This window comes from Aulostomus chinensis, chromosome 23, assembly GCF_037954235.1.
Source record: "Aulostomus chinensis isolate RoL2024-O1b breed Wild chromosome 23, RoL_Achi_v1.0, whole genome shotgun sequence".
Taxonomy (NCBI): Eukaryota; Metazoa; Chordata; class Actinopteri; order Syngnathiformes; family Aulostomidae; genus Aulostomus; species Aulostomus chinensis.
Window position 1 is genome coordinate 22,075,751 of NC_141342.1, and position 16,332 is coordinate 22,092,082.

A 16,332-nucleotide genomic window follows, 5' to 3' on the forward strand; every position below is an offset into this window, starting at 1 on the left:
TGATGCTTCGTTCGCTGCGTGTCTGTATCGGTAATCTTCACATCGCTTTTCCTCGTGGTACTGCACTCAATCCCTGCGTTTTCCGGGCGTCTTGTCTGCACCGTCACCATTTCGCGATTTGTTCTGAAGACGGACGGAAGCCGTGCGCGCGCACGAGTTACAACAACAGTAATCATGGCGGAGGGCAGCAGCAACGCTGAGTTGGAAGAGATTTTGGACGCACCGCAAAAGTTCAAATCAAACGTTTGGAAGTAGTTTGGATTTCACCAGAGAGATGGTAAACTTGACCAGAGGCACGGCGCTTGTTCAGAATGAACCTCTCAATGGCAGCACGACAACTTCTGTTTACTGTCCCGTTTGCAGCAGCTGTGACTCAGTGGTTGTCCACATTTCGCTGTGTACTTCTTTCTTGTTACAGCGCAGGTTCATTGGTTTCCATTTGTACTCCCCCAGGGTTGTGATGGTTGGAATGTTAAAGCAAGAGAACCACTGGTGTTGGAACTGTCCTCCAGAGGTGAGGTCCACTCAGCAGGAGCTCTCAGTGGGATTCCGAGACATCGAAGTAGTACATCGTTCTGGAGGAGACATCACAGCTGTCTTGTTCCATTTCCTACTTATAAGGAATAAAGCAAAGCCAAGCCTGTTGTAACAGACTGAATTAAGACGAGAGCGGTAAGATGAACCTTTCATCGTCCCACAGTGGGGAAGTTTACAGGGTGACAGCAGCAAAGATAAATACAAGGAGATAAATATAAGAAGTAAAAGGGATCGTGCAAAAATACAAAATAATTGTGTAATGTATACAAAATAAGTAATATATAAAAGAAATGGACAAAGTAAAAGAGGAAGAAGTATGTACAGCAGTGGAGTAGGTATCTATCATATATATATATATATATATATATATATATATATATATATATATATATATATATATATCGTATATATATATATATATATATATATATATATATATCCTTGTTTTTTTGGTTTGCTTAATAGATAACCTATGTATCGGGAACAGGGTGAATCGTAGAGTATCGTATCGGCAGAGATTTAATGTATAGCAAATTATATTGTATCGTTTGCAGTGTATCGAGATGCGTATCTAATCGCCACAGTAATGGGGATGCACATCCCTAATATGTTGCCGTTGACGACACTAAGGGGTTAAACTCGGGATTTTCTGTTTTCAGTGGGAATCTGAGGGATTCGATAAAAGCGTTCATGTGTGTATTCACTAACGTGGTTTAAGATTACGTCAGTTCAGCAGCAGTACTGCAGTACTTGATGTGTGTACATTTCAAATCTAAAATGGAGAAATTGGTGCATCACAAAGTAGCAGTTGATTGAGAGTTGATAGGTAAATTCTGCCACTGACGGGATTCGTTCGTTACGTTTCATCCAGTACGTCGTTTGCGTACCCTCCGCGTTCACAGATCTACGCACCGCCGGCACGCCGGAGCGTCGCGCTGCGCAGCCCCGCAAACCCATCCAGCTGCTTCACAGATCTGCGCGCCTGCGCAAAGCGGACCGAGCGTCTTCGTCTCTCCTCGCAGACGAGGGGGCGGAGCTACATCCGACTGCGGCTAGCTAGCGGCTCTGTTTCCAACACGAATTCAAACACACCGACGTTATTGGCGTTTATTTACAAGGATTAAACCCCAGCGTTCTTCATTCAGTTTTCGGCGGAAGTTTAAATCAAATTGAACTGTGAGTCAGCGGTGAGTTGAATGTTCGCCTCCCTCCTCCAGACGTGTGCTGTTGATTGTGTACATCGTTAGCTAGCTGCGGGGCTAATCTGCGAATCTTCACCGAGGATGGAAACGGATTCGCGTCTGCGGTCTCGTTAGGACGTGGGTCGGAGTCCGTGCAGCCGCCGGTCACCGTGCTGGTCCCCCTGGGGATGAGCGTGAGCTGCCAGGGCGGAGAGGACGACAGCTAGCAGCGGAGAGCCGCCGGGGCTTTGTCGTGAGGGGTTTTATTCTCTATGCTACTTGATATTTGCAGGACCCCCACCCCCCACCCCAAAAAAAATCCATCCTGCACGCGTGTTTTACCCTGTAAACACCGATTACGTTCATATCTGCGCGGGTCCTGCTGCTGCACGCGGCTCCGGTGCAGCTGCGGTGTCGGTCGTCAGACCGTCGGGTGACAGCACCGTGAGGACGAGCAGTGACCGCTGATGACACCTGTGTACACACCGGGGGAAGTCGATCCCTCAGAGAGTGGACATTTGCCCCCCAGTGTTCTTCGTATGTTTAGGACTAAAATATAAATTGGAGGTTCAACATTTTACTCTGAAAGTTTTAATGGTGCCAAATCTCACCAGTGCAGCGCTCCAACCGCCGGGAATCTGCTGGTTGCTACGTCAGTCGTGTCGTGTCCTGCCCGAGGCTGATGAGCCTGGGACCAGCAGCATCACCAGTCCGCCTGCTGGGTTGCTGGGAATCATACACACCGATCACTGATCGCTTTGAAATGTGAGAAATTCATTTTTCAGCTTAAATTTACATGAAAAAGCCCAAACATTGCATCGAATCAATCATAATACGTTGACTTCGTCACGTGAGGCTGAACGACTGCAACCTCCAAAACTTGGCACCGGTTGAACCAGGAAGAAGTCGTGAATGCAACCGTTCAGACTCAGGCTGAGGCTCCCATCATCGGCGCGTGACCTCGGTGTTGGTGCACCGATGCATTTTGACATTTTCATCAAATTTATGTTGTGCAGCTCGAAATAATTCTTGTTTTCTCTTAGCGGTGACATCATCCTGACTGGTGACATCATGATCCAGTGAGTCTGAAGGTGCAGATGTGAACTAACGAGTCTCTTGATTAGAAACACGTGTCTCGTCACCACAAACTCAGTCCAGTTCCTGTGGGATCCACGCCCCCTGGCGCTACTGATCCAGGAGCAGTAACCCTCCCCGCTGTCCTCCACAGGAACCTGCGGGTCTCCAGGTCCACCTGATGAGCATGAGCCTGACCACAGAACCGTCTAACGATGGCCCCAGTGTTACAGAAGGTGTGACATCATCATTACCCTCCAACAGAAATGTCTGTGTGAGTGAGTGAATGAATGTGACCACGCGTGGCGCCGTAAATGTTCAGTGTGATCCACTTCCTGTTGTGAACTCCAAAAGAAACGATCCTCAACAGCTGTGCAGCCAGTAGGTGCTTTCAGGTAACGCCCCTCTAACTCCGCCTCCATCTGATCTGTCAGAGACCAAAATGGCCACAGCGGAGAAGAAGGACAAGAAGCCAGATGAGGTAGCGGAGGAGGAGGAGGAGGAGGAAGAGTACGTGGTGGAGAAGGTCCTGAACCGGCGGGTGGTGAAGGGGAGGGTGGAGTACCTCCTCAAGTGGAAAGGCTTCTCTGAGTGAGTCGATGACACTGAGGAGTCGGCCGATTCCTCCAGTGATCCACTTCCTGATCCAGTGACTGAGCTACTGTGTGACATTCCTACAGGGAGGACAACACGTGGGAGCCCGAGGACAACCTGGACTGTCCAGACCTGATCGCAGAGTTCCTGCAGTCACAGAAGTCGGCACACGAGGGGAAGAGGAAGGCGGCCGGAGACGCCGAGGGTGAAGAGAGCAAATCAAAGAAGAAGAAAGACGACGTGAGTTCTTTCTCCCGTCAAGACACTGCGGTGTCCAGCATCCGTCATTTTCCCCACATTTCTGTCTCTTTAATTCTTCTGCAGTAACAAACATCAATAATATCACCAAATAAAATAAATATAATACAAGAAATTCAGGTATTTTTGAAGCTAATCGTGACTTTATAACATTACTTTCTTGTGCGCCCCCCCCCACCCCCCCCAAACACACACACTTTTCCAGGCCTGAAAATGGCCACATCCAATTCCAGGACCTCCAGGTTTTTCATAACAGCACCAAATAAGAACGTTGAACTCAGTTCTGCTTCTTGTTTACACCAAGAACTCCCTTCAGACCCGAATCACATGCTGCCTGTTGCCCCCCCCCCCCCCCACACACACACACACACACTCTGTTTCATCTGTTGATGCTAAGTCACTTGCAGTGCAGCCTCTAGACTCTCCACACGTGACGTTTGCGGCTGCAGCAGAGGAATCTTGGTTCAAGTGAAACGCGTTTTGGATGTTGTCGTCAGCTCCCTCTAGTGGACGCGTCCGGGTGCCGTGACAGTCAACATTTCTAGCTGTGTTTGGGTTTGTGAAGGGATCATAGATCTGTTCTGTGCATCTTCTTGTGCGTTTCTGTGAAAGAACCCAACTTGCAGCCGCCGTCCAGGTGACCAGCTGGTTCTCTTTCCTTAAAGAAAAACAACCTGCTGTGCTGCGTTCACGGTGCCCTCGGAAAATGGACACTCAAGGTGTGGGGGATATGACAGGCTTCCCTGGCTGGAGCTGGAGTCTCGTGATTTACCAGATCGAGCCTGCTGGATGACGCGATTCTGGTCCTGATCGTTTAGAAAACACAAAGAAGTTGTAATTAATACAACAATTAGTGACCTGTGTTAAAGTCTGATGCCAGGACCGCCCACCTTCGTCCTGGTAGTGTTACTTTGGTGTTCGTAGTACTTCGGCTGAGATGACGTTATTTTGTCCTTGGATCCTCAGACAGAGAAGCTCCGGGGCTTTGCCAGAGGTTTGGATCCAGAGAGAATTATCGGCGCCACAGACTCCACAGGAGAGCTCATGTTCCTCATGAAATGGTTGGGATGCTTCGTAAAGTACTGCAACTTAGATTTCATTCAGTTCAAGTGTCATTTTCAGGTTAAAGCTTTTCCACAAGCAAACAGCGAACACTTGTTTTTGCTCCAAGGCAACATTCTTTGTTTTTCTAGGAAAAACTCGGATGAAGCCGATCTGGTGCCGGCGAAGGAGGCCAACGTCAAGTGTCCGCAGGTGGTCATCTCCTTCTACGAAGAGCGACTGACTTGGCACTCGTACCCGACTGAAGATGAGAAAAAGGACGACAAAAACTAACACAGGTCATCAGAAACAGGAAAAAAACTGTTTTAAACTTGGTTGTGGGGGGGCACCACCGGACTGTTGGTCTTCTGGTGGATTAATTCGGCTTTTATCTGGATGTAACCTCCGTGTGTATTGGACGGGTTTGAAGTGTTAATGCAGTGTTGCATCAGTTTAACGTCGCTTCAGTAACATGTTCATGTTGCGTTCGTGGTCCGCCATCTTGAGATACAAGCGTGCAGTTTTTTTATTTTCATTTGTGTGCCATTTTTTTACTCTGATCTTTGGTGCTTTGAGGGCAAACCTGTATTGATGGTAGCGGTTTCCTGAGGATTTGTTAGTTGTACGGTTCTGAACCTTTGATCATCGGCCATCTTCGTAGTGTTTTTCATGTCTTGCTCGTCAGTTTTGGACAATAAACCACTTTTTGTTACTCTGCTGTGTCACGCTGACGTCTCTTCTGATCCAACAGGGGTTTGAACTTCGGCTCCGGTCGACGATATCGATAAAACCGGAGGCGAACAATGTCTGACCAACATTGATTCCCAACTGGAGAGTTTAATTTGTGACCCGGAGGCTGGCTTTGACGAACATCGAGGTTTCCGCTCTACTCCAGTCTCTCTGTTCTCCGGGGTGTTGCTGATGCTCGTAAATCAAGCAGGTCGCTCTCTAGATCTTTTTGCGTTGCCAACTTTACACGTGACGTGACGACCACGGTGGGTTATCGCCAGTGTCGACGGTCGAAGTGTTGCAGTCACACTTGAGCCCCGACCGATGGCGATGGACGCCGTCCGGTTGGTTGCGGTTAAGAGTTCCGGGTCCGATGCGCAACTCAAGACGTTGGAAAAATGAACATGGAAAATCAAGTTACGCGGCTTTTGCCTCCAGCACCTGGTGCAGAGTCCAATCATCAGGATTCACGACAACTAGAAGACGAAGAGTCACAGGTGAAAATAAAAACACTTTATTAATCAATAAAAACAATTCTTGATTGCCAGCAAGTTTCTCAGAGGGAACTACATCCAAACTGAAAGCAGAGGTGAGACTGTTAGGGAGATTTCCCGACCAACACAAACATGGAAATATTTACAGAACAAGACAGACTCAAAAGTGCACTAAGTATTAGCAGTACTAAACAGTTGGTGTTTACTGGGTTACACTGGAGTAAATGTTAACCAGTTTCATGCCTGAATATCACAATAATGAGGACAGCTCTCCTTTCAGAGCGAGTTTTTGGACATCATCTTGAAGTGGTGACTTCTGCTCATCCTCTTGTAAATATTCCAGCTAACGGCTGCGACGCTTCTCTTATTTTGGATGATGAACACATACTGACAAACGTCACTCAAAGACAAGTAATAGCACTTCTACTTTGAGAACTTCAGCTCTCAAAACCTTTAAAGTGAATATAATGAGTGTGAAATAAAGGCATTTAAGTCACCGTGGCCATGAGACACACCGTCATTTCACACATTCAAAGTACTTTTATTGGATTGAACATCCCAGCTCACGTCGTCATCGACACAATAACCTGAAAACTGGACTCATAATATCGAAGCCAACAACTCGGCTTTACAGCAGTTTAAAAAACACCTCAATGTGGCTTCAGATGTACGGAGCCAACCCCCCCCCCCAGAATCAGCTGAGGAAATGAAATCGACACATTTCAAATCCATGTGTACCTCTGAGAATGAGTTCTGATTCCTGATCCAAACATGCACGGAACGGGGCAATTAGATACCATCAACATGGAGATAAAGGATAAACAAAGTACACACAGATCTGCGTACTGCGTAGCCGTGTACATTTGTAAACAGTGACCATTTATGTTCATATTTTTTTAAAAAAACACGCCCAATTTTAACAAAAAATCTTATTAACCACTGTCCAAAGACCCAGACAAATAGATAGAGCCCCTCCTCTAAGGAGCTGAGAGCCAGGCTAGTTAGCTTAGCCCAATGGCTGCTAGTGGGTGGGAATTATTAGTATTGGCTAGCTCAGGTCCAAGCTAGTTAGCTTAGCACAATGGCTGCTAGTGGGTGGGAATTATTAGTATTAGCTAGCTCAGGTCCAAGCTAGTTACCTTAGCACAATGGCTGCTAGTGGGTGGGAATTATTAGTATTAGCTAGCTCAGGTCCAAGCTAGTTAGCTTAGCACAATGGCTGCTAGTGGGTGGGAATTATTAGTATTAGCTAGCTCAGGTCCAAGCTAGTTAGCTTAGCACAATGGCTGGTAGTGGGTGGAAGTGTTTGCATCAGCTAGCTCAGGTCCAGGCTAGTTAGCTTAGCCCAATGGCTGGTAGTGGGTGGAAGTGTTAGCATCAGCTAGCTCAGGTCCAGGATGCTGGTGTGTCCAGCAGGAACCCTCCTCCTCATCATCATCATCAGTAGCAGCAGTCGCTCTTCTAGTCCTCAACAAACCTTTGGTTCTGTTGACCCAAGTTCCAGTGGAGCTTTGGAGGTGCTGCGTCAAATCACTGCTCCCAGTCAGGAAAGTAGTTCCGGCTACGTGTCTGATTCTACCACTACAACGTCTCCTCATGTTAAACTGGTGTTCATCACCAAGGTTACACAACCCTCCTGATATTAATGCAGGCAGAGACGCAGCTACGCTAACACTTCCCTCCCACTACCATATTGTGACTGATTATTTAAGATATCAGAAGGAATTAGAAGGATTCTTGTGTTTTTACTCACATTTTAATTGAAAAACATTGTGACGATGAGGTAAACCATTCACAGAAACTTGACCCTCAGCAAACTGAACCCTCAGTGATTTGAGGCCGTGATGTGATTTCGCTGACATTTTGATGAGTTGATTACAGTCCTGTTTATTCCTTGAATATGTCTCTTCTTTCTCTCAGCTGACACCAAGGGGCCTCCGTACAATCAGGTAACATTGGCAAAAAAAGTTACTTGAGAGAGGCGTGGCTACACCCCAGCGAACTGGGCCGAAAACGAGGCGCCCGAGAGGACCAACCAATGATGTGTGAGCGTCTGGGGTTGATGGCTTCCTCCAGAACATCACCACGTCCTGATTTCCTCGTGGTGACAGGCTCAAAAATCCAAGCCAAGGGTGTAGTCTTGAACAGAAACCTTGCTTATACTACAGATTATGAGCGGTTAATAAAAGCCTCTCTAAACGCAGCTTTGAACCTGCAGTGAAGGAACAGCAACAGACACAGCAAAATGCATATAGCCAAGCCTTTTAAAGACAAATTACAGTGCTATGTATAATTTATAAGGAAGTTGATACATTTTGCAATGCAGTGTGCCTTCCTCCCTAAAACGTCCATCTGCTCCTCCTGCAGCACTTCACCTCCAGGCCTCCGTCAGCGGCGGCCGGCCTGGGAACACCGACTCCACATCAACAGCCATCAGGGTCGTCTAAACCTGCACGCCAAGTACAAACCGACTCCAACAGTGCAGCGGTGATGAGGATGCACCGTACAACCTTTGGTTAGTACAGGTGTGAATGGCAGCCTACCATGATCCTTCAGCCTTTGGTATCTAAGCAACCACAGATGCCGTTTCACCCTACCATCTATGAGACTGAGATCAAGCGTCTCCAGGGGGTGTGGTCGGAGTCCTCTCAGCCCGCCGTGCATAGGAACTCCAACCATCGCGTCCACAGGGTTTCACTCCTACTCTTCTTGCCACCAGTCCCTCCCGTTACCCTCACACATCTCCATCCTCTGTGGTTGGTGCAAAAGGATCAAGAGCAGCTAAATGTTTTCTAAGAGCTCATTGAATGTCCTCGTAAATCCCTCCTCTACTTGCTTATCGTTCCCCACCTTCCACATCACGAAATATCAGTACTCAAACAAGGAGCTACTTCTGCATCAGTGTTGCTTCCAGGAAAATAAACGTAGGAACAGAATGAAAAGGGAAAACGAATGCAGGAAGAGTAGTCAACAATGCCATTTTCTACTCACCAGAATCTTCTTAAAGGAAAAAAGGACATCTCTCTCTCTCTCTCTCTCTCTCATCTGCAGAAAACTCTTTGATTTTGCAAAGTGAAAGAATTAACAGCAGTTTGCTTCTCTCACTTCTTTTTGTCTTTTTGTTTTTTCTCGGGTTTGCGGTTCTGCTCTGCAGTCGTCACGCCGCGCGGCATGATCAGCACACTGCCATCGGCGCTGTACTGGAGCGAGAACTCGCTCGGGGGGTAGGGCCGGCCCTCCTCGTCCCGCAGCTGAGTGAACACCTCCTGGTACAGACTCTGCATCTTCTGCTTCATCTGCCGGATGGAGCGGATAAACTCCATCTTCTCCTTCAACAGTCGGGCCTTGTCGCGTCTCAGGTCTTGGACGCCCTGTTCCAGGTTTATGATGGTGTCCAGCTTGCGCTTACGGCAGTTCTGTGCCGCCATCTTGTTCTTGCCACGGCGGCGGATGTCGCGGATGAGTGCTAGCTGGGCTTCGCTTAAGTGATGCTTGGCCAGAAGCTCATTGAACTCTTCCACTGGCAGGTTGATGATCTTGTCGTTGGAGAAGGGAATCTTCATGGCTCGGGCTCGGCGCTCGTCACGACTCGAGTGCTTATCGAGCAAATCCTGAGGCGGCTGAAGCTTCGAGCTCTGCTTGTCACGGACAGTCTTCTTGCCAGGCGAAATTGGGAGCTCGGAGTGCTCGGGGAACGCTGACGAAAGCGGCAGGTTGTAAGTGTGATTGTGGCTAATGTTGTCGAGCTGCGGCAGGCTGTGGAACTGGGATGGGTCCTGGTAGCTCATCCGACAAAGCTTGCTGTACCCCGGCTGATAACCGCCAACGGCACCCTCCTCCGTCTCCACGGTGGCCACCTCAGAATCGGTGCTGTAGCCCACGGCTCCTTCCTCTGAGAAAGTGGCGGAGGTCGAAGAGGACGAGGCAGCAGAAGAGCAGGATGTCTCGGAGCTGCTCGGGGAAGCCGGGCTGTGGCTCGAGTCCAGTGAGAGACCAGAATCTGAGTCGAGCTCATCCTCCAGCTGCGAGGCCTGGGCCTGGCTGAAGCCCTCCTCCATGGCAAGGTCCAGCAGGCTGATCTCATCCAGCATGGACTCTTCCAGCAGGCTGCTGAATGGGTCTGGCAGGATGGGCGTGGTTGTAACGTTGCTGCTGGAGCTGTTGATATGCGGCGGGAGGAAGATTCCGGTCAGGTTGGTGGCTCCAAATGTGGAGTTGACGTTGCTGGAGTTGCTGGAGGACACTCGGAGCATGGTGGTCCTTGGAGCGATGCTCACAGAATCTAACTGAGTATGAAAAACTTGGGGGAAGTCCTGACTGCAGCTTGGTAGCGAGGCCTGGTGAAGGCTGACGTCCTGGTTGATGGGAGCCGAGTGAGTCGTGAGTCCGAAGCTCCCCACAGTGTTTGATTCAGACGACCCACTTGTGCTGCTGGCGCTGCTCATGTTAGCGTGGAGCGAAGTGTTGTTGACTTCCATCGCCTTGGAACAGAGAGATCTCATTAGAGCCGACCCCCACTCCAGTTTGGGACCTCCTAATCATCAAGTAAACCTGCATTTCATTCCACAGTTCTACACTTGAGTCAGACTGTTCCTTCAGGGTTCAGTCGACGACAGAAGGGGAGTATTTTTCATGCTATTTGTTACCAATTTTGTGGTTTAGAAACAAGAGGCACCACGAACGAGTGTCATCTCAGAGCGCCGCCTGAAGCTCCACCCAGGCCACGGACATTCAAGCTCAGCTCAGACTTTCCACCGTTTCCTCGCTCAACTTTGGCAGCAGAATAATTTGTGTTTCTTCACCCTCAAGAACTTGAATACCACAAGTATTGCGTTTGCCGGAGGAGAAGAGAGGAGTACTACTGTTGTTGTTGCTGTATTACTACTTGAATTGATCCGACGCTTCTTTTGACAATGTTCATGTCTAAACCTTTACTCCGTGGTCATTTTTCCTTCCTAACATTACAGTTGTGGGCGTGGCTTGAACACTGACCAGTCACACCCGCTGGTGAGTGGTCAGGCATGCTAGTTAGCATTAGCTGTCCACATCTCTGACAACATCTCATGTTTAACCACTACAGAGGTATTTGAGCCGCCAGCAAACCTCAACCTGATTTACCCTGAAGAGCTACTTGTGGCCCGGGACCGTCAGTGACCACGACCACCAGTTGGCATGGCAAGTAGCCAGGCATGCAAGCTACCACCAGCACCCAGTCTTCACACTGCCAAATAATCTCCAAGTCAGCTGCCAGCTCAGATGTCTGCATCCATGTGTGATGTACCAGAATTAGTTTTCAGACAAACCAAAACGCCATCCAGCTGCCCCGAAGCGGAGAGACGTCACCAGCCCAGCTAGAACTACCCTGAGCAGCAGATCCAAATCAAGTCAGACCGACCTTGACGGCAGTCGGACCAACCAACACACCCGCCACTATAATGTCATGTTATTTGGGTTCGAGGTTGAAGGGGCGTACCTGCAGCTCCATGATGGCCATGATGTCCTGCCACTGCTGCTCCAAGTCCAGCTGTGGCTCCCCCGCTGGCAGCTGTGGCACCAGAGGGAGGCCCTGAGATGTGGAGGGAACTTCCTCTCGTGAAACTGCAATTTCAGGGGTGGCAACTGGAGCTGGAAACTAGTAACAAAAAACAAGCCATGACACACATGAACACAGCGACACTTGCAATCATTTAAACCGCAGACTGACAGCTCCTACCTCCGATTCTTCTCCGAAAGGGAAGGTAGCTTCCAACAGCCTCAAGCACTCTTGTAGGGACAGAGACGTCTGAGAGCCTGAGAGACCTGGGAGCTGGTCACCAAAGAGGGACAGCAGCAGTCAGACCAACCCTTCTCAATGGAAGTCCCATCTGGGTGTCACCGTGTTGAGGCCCGTAGAACTTTGACAATTCTCATAAATGAAATCCACCAGCCATGTTTACGTCAACTGTCCATCATGATGGTCAGTTTTGTCATTTTGTGTCTTAAGTGAAGACGGTCAAAATATTCCACCTGAATCGTTTTAACCCAAAATGTTTTCAACACTGGCAAAACAAAATCATTCCTCCACATAAATATTAAGTTATTTTCAGCAATGTGACACACTCAGGCTCCCCAAGTCTAGACAGTTCTATGTGCTGCCCTCTGCTGGACAAAACTCAAGATGCAACGGGCCATTGAGTGGACAAACCTGCTCTGGGATGCTCTCTCCAGTCTCACCGTCCACTGGCTGAGCCCCTTGGAGGTTCACTCCATTCCTCCAGCTCTCTTGCTCCTCGTTGCCATCTTTGCTGTCAGGTGGGCTGGGCTTCTCCTCCTCATTCTCCTTCTGACGGTTGCTGTAGTTGAACACTTCTCTTCCTGCTCCGAGGTCGATATCCTGTCGCCATAGGATGTCAATCAAGTCAATGTCCTGGAAAAACATATAGTAACCATTGACAAATGGCACTGTATGCAGAGAAAATGGACTTTAATGACCAGGTAGTTATAGTTAATAACCAGGTAGTGTTTAAAACTCCTCAGCAAATGAACCCAGCATGTGACGGTACGTTAGCATGGGAACAGTTGATCTTTTATACCAGCAGATTTATCGTTTCATTTTGGAAGCTCATGTAATACAAACATAGTCAGATGATGCAACCATGACATAAACACTTTAGCACGGTGGTTAACATGTGACCAGAGAGAAGCCTCGCTTCATTACAGTCCAACAATGGCTGAGTGTGACACCTCATTCCAAACACCAGTGCGACCCTTGTGTGTCGCCTTCCTCTGAAAAAAATTAACAATAAAGTGTAAGATGGAGAAGTAAAGAGTGTTTACATGTGGAGAACGCCAACTCTTACAAACTACATGTGACCACAATCACAGCAGCCATGAACGGGACTCCACTGGTTCGACTAAAAATATCCCACACTGATGAAAGACCAGGGGTGTGGACCAGCAACGACCACGGAGCATCAAGTCACCAGTAGCTACACGGAACCCTGGTAACTTGCTGCTGTCTTCATGACACGGCGCGGACAATACCAGACTGACGTGCGTCTTGAAAACAGCTCAATAAATGAATCGGCTGCATCGGGAGTTTAACTCTAAACTGGGCCTCTGAAAAATATCCAATCTAATCTTAACCGATGACACGTTTAAGTCCTGCTGGTCTCACACGCACACTCCGAGGCCAGTGACAGTTCGTCTCCTCTGTGACGGACGTTAGCAGGTGTTAGCAGAGTAAAAGCTGCAGTACCTCTTTGGTGAGGTCGTCATTGCCGCCCCTGTGCTCCGGCTCCTGGGTGCCCTCTGGGGCCACAGCTCCCAGGCTGCTGTCTGCTGCGTTCAGGTGGTACGTGGATTCAGATGCTCCACTTCCTCCCCTCATGGCCGGGGTAGCGTCAAGGTTGTTAATGTCCTCTAGGCCGGCCCCATTGTCCAGGGTGATGCTGGGGCTGGACTGGCTGCTGGCGGACACCACAGTCTCAGAGTCACGATGCACCAGCCAGGTGCTGAGCTCAGTGCTGGGCACAGAGAGGCGATCCAGCTGGCGCACCTGGTTCAGCAGCCGTCGCGTGGTGAAGAAATGGTCCAGGTCCACACTCTTTGGATGGATGCCATAGCCGTCCAGCGTGTTGCGCAGGTTGTGAAACTGGGTTTGGGTGTAGGCTGAGCTGGGGCCCAGGATGATCTCTCTCAGGGGGGGCAGCTGATTGTTTAGATAGGTGTCAACGTCCACCCGCACCCCAATGAGACTCAGAAGGATGGTGAACTGAATCAGGCCCTCTGTGAAGTACTTTTTCAGGTAAAGCATTTCTTTACAAAAGGAACAAGAGGTGAAAGTAAAAAATAAAAACAAAAACGGGGCCAACTAGCTAGGATCAATACTCCTGCACTTAAACAAGATAAAGACAAAAATAATAACGCGGGGAAGTGAGGGGGGAGAGGCTTCGGCAGAATGACTGGAGGGCGAGGGATGTTTACGATCCCAGAGGGGGGTTCTTCCACTTCTGAGACAGTCCAGTTTGAGTCCAAAGCTTTGTTCTTCATTCGGCTCTCATCCTCCCATTCCTGACACAAGTGAAAGACAAATATCACATCACTCCATTCCAAACTGCATCAGCTCAACACTGTGACCAGTCCTCCAGCCCTCGGACACCATCGTCTCACCTACCTACATCTGCATGAAGCACATGTTTATGGTCAAAAGATTCAAGCGCCACTGCGACCAACACTCCATCCTCCCGAGACTAGAGAAGTGATGACGGCTCGAACTCGGCGTCCTCATTAGCAGGGCAGAGACGAGGACCCCTGAGCATCACCCCACCCTCGACAGGACAACTAAGTCTTGTGGGTGCTGCTGAAGGTGAATGGGGGAGTCGAGAAAGCTCGCTGGGCTGCTAACAGACGCACGGACGACGGCGGTGGGCGGCAGCAGGGTCCCTCCCTCCTCTCCCTCAGCTGCGCCGTCTTCGTCCTTATGGCGCTACTTAGCCGTTAGCTACCTGGTGCTTCTGTCCTCGCGGCTGCTACCACACACGTCCGATCGCAGTGTTACGTAAATGAAGTTAGCGAAGCCGTAATATTTACTTGTTAACTCGCACCTGTTCCCAAGAAAAGGACAGACACCTTTGGTGGATTATCTACTTCCGCCGTGGCTAGCATCAAACAATCTCCCTAGCAACAAGTGGTGAAAGAGCGACCGACGGATTGTACAGCCAATCACAGCCCGCAAACGCGTAAACGACACATGACTCCAGACGCTCCCATCCAATACAAATGAGAGGTGGGCGGGATCAAACAAACGCTCAACTTCTATTGGAGCTAGAGGCTATCGTATAATGCTAGCCTTGCAGGCTAGTTTGCAGCTATCAAACGTAACCGTATAACTTCTTAGAAAAGTAACTGATGTCAGTAAGCAGACCTGTGCTACGAGCCGTTGTTCCCCAATAAACACGAGCTGCTCGCCGCTGTTTCTGCTGATGTCAGCTCATCCCTTCCGTCTATCGGCGTGCGCATTGGTGAATTGAAGCCTCTTGATGAAATACTTACACATGAAGACTCCGCATCGATGCCTCCAAACTCCACTAAACACTAACACGAGGATCCTGTTCCGTTAACGTTCCCCCGGGGTTGTCCGGTATGGCATGCTCCAGCCTTTCCTCATTGAATGGCCCACCATGACTTGCAGAATTGCTAGCTGGCCCGGCTAGCCTAGCAGCACCGCTTGACACCAAAACACGCTTTCGCACAGAGCATGCGTAGAACATTCTAGTGGCAAGCTTTCATCAGCCGACCAAAAGTCCCCTCATGGAATCATTAATATCATGATTCGTATTTACAATCAGAGGATTGCCGCTGAAAACACGACATGTAGGCGTGCACACGCTCGTGCCTATCACGTGAAACCTGCTCGTTTTCCAGCTGTGCCACGTTCTGGAGAGTTTATGAGTCATTACGGGAACAACAAGCGCGATAAAGATCGGAGATGAGAGTTCTTTTGGAACCTTGTAGTTGTGGCGATAACAAATCGTGCCCTGTGGCCTTTTATCTGGAAAGCTAATTAGTTCATATCCACAGAGGAAAAGTTCTTAACTCTCATTTAATGTTTTTAAATGAAACCAAAAAATTCTTCTCTCTGATTTCATTAAAGTCTGAACTTTTTCCTTAATTGGACATTTTCCTGTACCTTTTTACCTTTGGCGTGTGCGCTGTCACCAGGCGTGATTGTGACCTCACACTACCGGGGGTCGTGGCTGTCCTGGCGTCCCGACACGCAGCGCAGAGGCTGGGTGAGGAGCTCAGGTTCGCCCCGGACCTCCACCCTCGAGCTCAGGTCAAGAGTTCAACGACAGCGGGTCGGACCAGGCCGTCACCTGGCGATTGTGCGTGACGTCAGCTGAGACGTAGCAGCAGGAAGGGGAGCACGTGATTAATTAAGGGACGAGATCCACCTGTTGTTTTTTCTCACCCGGCGCTGTCGAGCTGTCGGGTTTTAAGCAGACGTTCCCCGGGGGGACCCACACCTTGAGGTTCCCTGATTCTCGGCCCCCTTGGTCGTGGAGTGAGGTCTGTGGATGAGAATCCCTTCGGTTGTTTAATTTCTGAGTGATGTTTCTGAACGATATTGCTATGAAAATTATTTGTGAACTTTAACGATGATTTTTTAGTTATGAATGTTTTTTTTGTTTCTCAATTTTAGCTGAATTGCACTTTGGGATTATCGTGTTTAGTCATTTGTGCTATGAATGTTCAGTTTTCTTCGTGCCTGACTTTGTAAAGGTGTGAATGTAATTTAGTGTATTTGTACCAATTTCCTTTTCCTTCTGTATTTGTAGATTTCACGGTTCTTGAAGGAAACAAATGTACGCAGCAGTATGAACCTCTCCGCCTCAGTTGCTGCTACCAAGAGCAGCTCCATGTGCCGTCAAATATGACCCCCT

At 48.9% G+C, this 16,332-nt stretch overlaps 2 protein-coding genes across 11 annotated transcripts; one reads left to right on the plus strand and one right to left on the minus strand.

Moving 5' to 3' along the window:
* The first annotated feature begins 140 nt into the window (after window positions 1–140).
* Window positions 141–5,412, plus strand: cbx1b (chromobox homolog 1b (HP1 beta homolog Drosophila)). 5 transcript variants are annotated; one of them, XM_086195556.1, is made up of 7 exons: window positions 141–277; window positions 419–514; window positions 2,947–3,028; window positions 3,227–3,383; window positions 3,473–3,626; window positions 4,611–4,705; window positions 4,838–5,412. In XM_086195556.1, the coding sequence occupies exons 1-7, from the start codon at window positions 275–277 to the stop codon at window positions 4,977–4,979; spliced, it is 729 nt and encodes a 242-aa protein (XP_086051682.1). In that variant the 5' UTR covers window positions 141–274; the 3' UTR covers window positions 4,980–5,412. The 5 variants fall into 5 exon arrangements, with proteins under 5 accessions (XP_086051682.1, XP_086051683.1, XP_086051685.1 ...); XM_086195557.1 differs by having other exon boundaries at window positions 147–277; window positions 454–514; XM_086195559.1 differs by lacking the exons at window positions 141–277; window positions 419–514 and adding an exon at window positions 521–672.
* A 500-nt stretch (window positions 5,413–5,912) lies between these two features.
* Window positions 5,913–15,774, minus strand: nfe2l1b (nfe2 like bZIP transcription factor 1b). 6 transcript variants are annotated; one of them, XR_015111530.1, is made up of 7 exons: window positions 14,942–15,341; window positions 13,146–13,960; window positions 12,093–12,314; window positions 11,622–11,714; window positions 11,382–11,540; window positions 8,900–10,389; window positions 5,913–8,659 (listed from the first exon to the last, which is right to left on the minus strand). XR_015111530.1 is itself a non-coding variant. In XM_086195546.1 (6 exons), exons 2-6 carry the CDS (start codon window positions 13,701–13,703, stop codon window positions 9,010–9,012), a joined length of 2,412 nt encoding a protein of 803 aa, XP_086051672.1. In that variant the 5' UTR covers window positions 13,704–13,960; window positions 15,587–15,774; the 3' UTR covers window positions 5,913–9,009. The 6 variants fall into 6 exon arrangements, 5 of the variants coding, with proteins under 5 accessions (XP_086051672.1, XP_086051673.1, XP_086051675.1 ...); XM_086195546.1 differs by lacking the exon at window positions 14,942–15,341 and adding an exon at window positions 15,587–15,774 and having other exon boundaries at window positions 5,913–10,389; XM_086195547.1 differs by lacking the exon at window positions 14,942–15,341 and adding an exon at window positions 15,579–15,774 and having other exon boundaries at window positions 5,913–10,389.
* Window positions 15,775–16,332: the final 558 nt, after the last annotated feature.

Excerpts from the sequence above, each read along its gene's own strand:
- cbx1b (XM_086195556.1), top strand. Across the intron at positions 515-2,946 it reads GTTGGAACTGTCCTCCAGAG|GAACCTGCGGGTCTCCAGGT; the intron begins GTGAGGTCCACT and ends TGTCCTCCACAG. Across the intron at positions 4,706-4,837 it reads CTCATGTTCCTCATGAAATG|GAAAAACTCGGATGAAGCCG; the intron begins GTTGGGATGCTT and ends TTGTTTTTCTAG.
- nfe2l1b (XM_086195546.1), bottom strand. The coding sequence starts at position 13,703 with ATGCTTTACCTGAAAAAGTACTTCACAGAGGGCCTGATTCAGTTCACC. Across the intron at positions 12,315-13,145 it reads ATGACGACCTCACCAAAGAG|GACATTGACTTGATTGACAT; the intron begins GTACTGCAGCTT and ends ATGTTTTTCCAG. Across the intron at positions 11,541-11,621 it reads CTTTCGGAGAAGAATCGGAG|TTTCCAGCTCCAGTTGCCAC; the intron begins GTAGGAGCTGTC and ends TTTTGTTACTAG.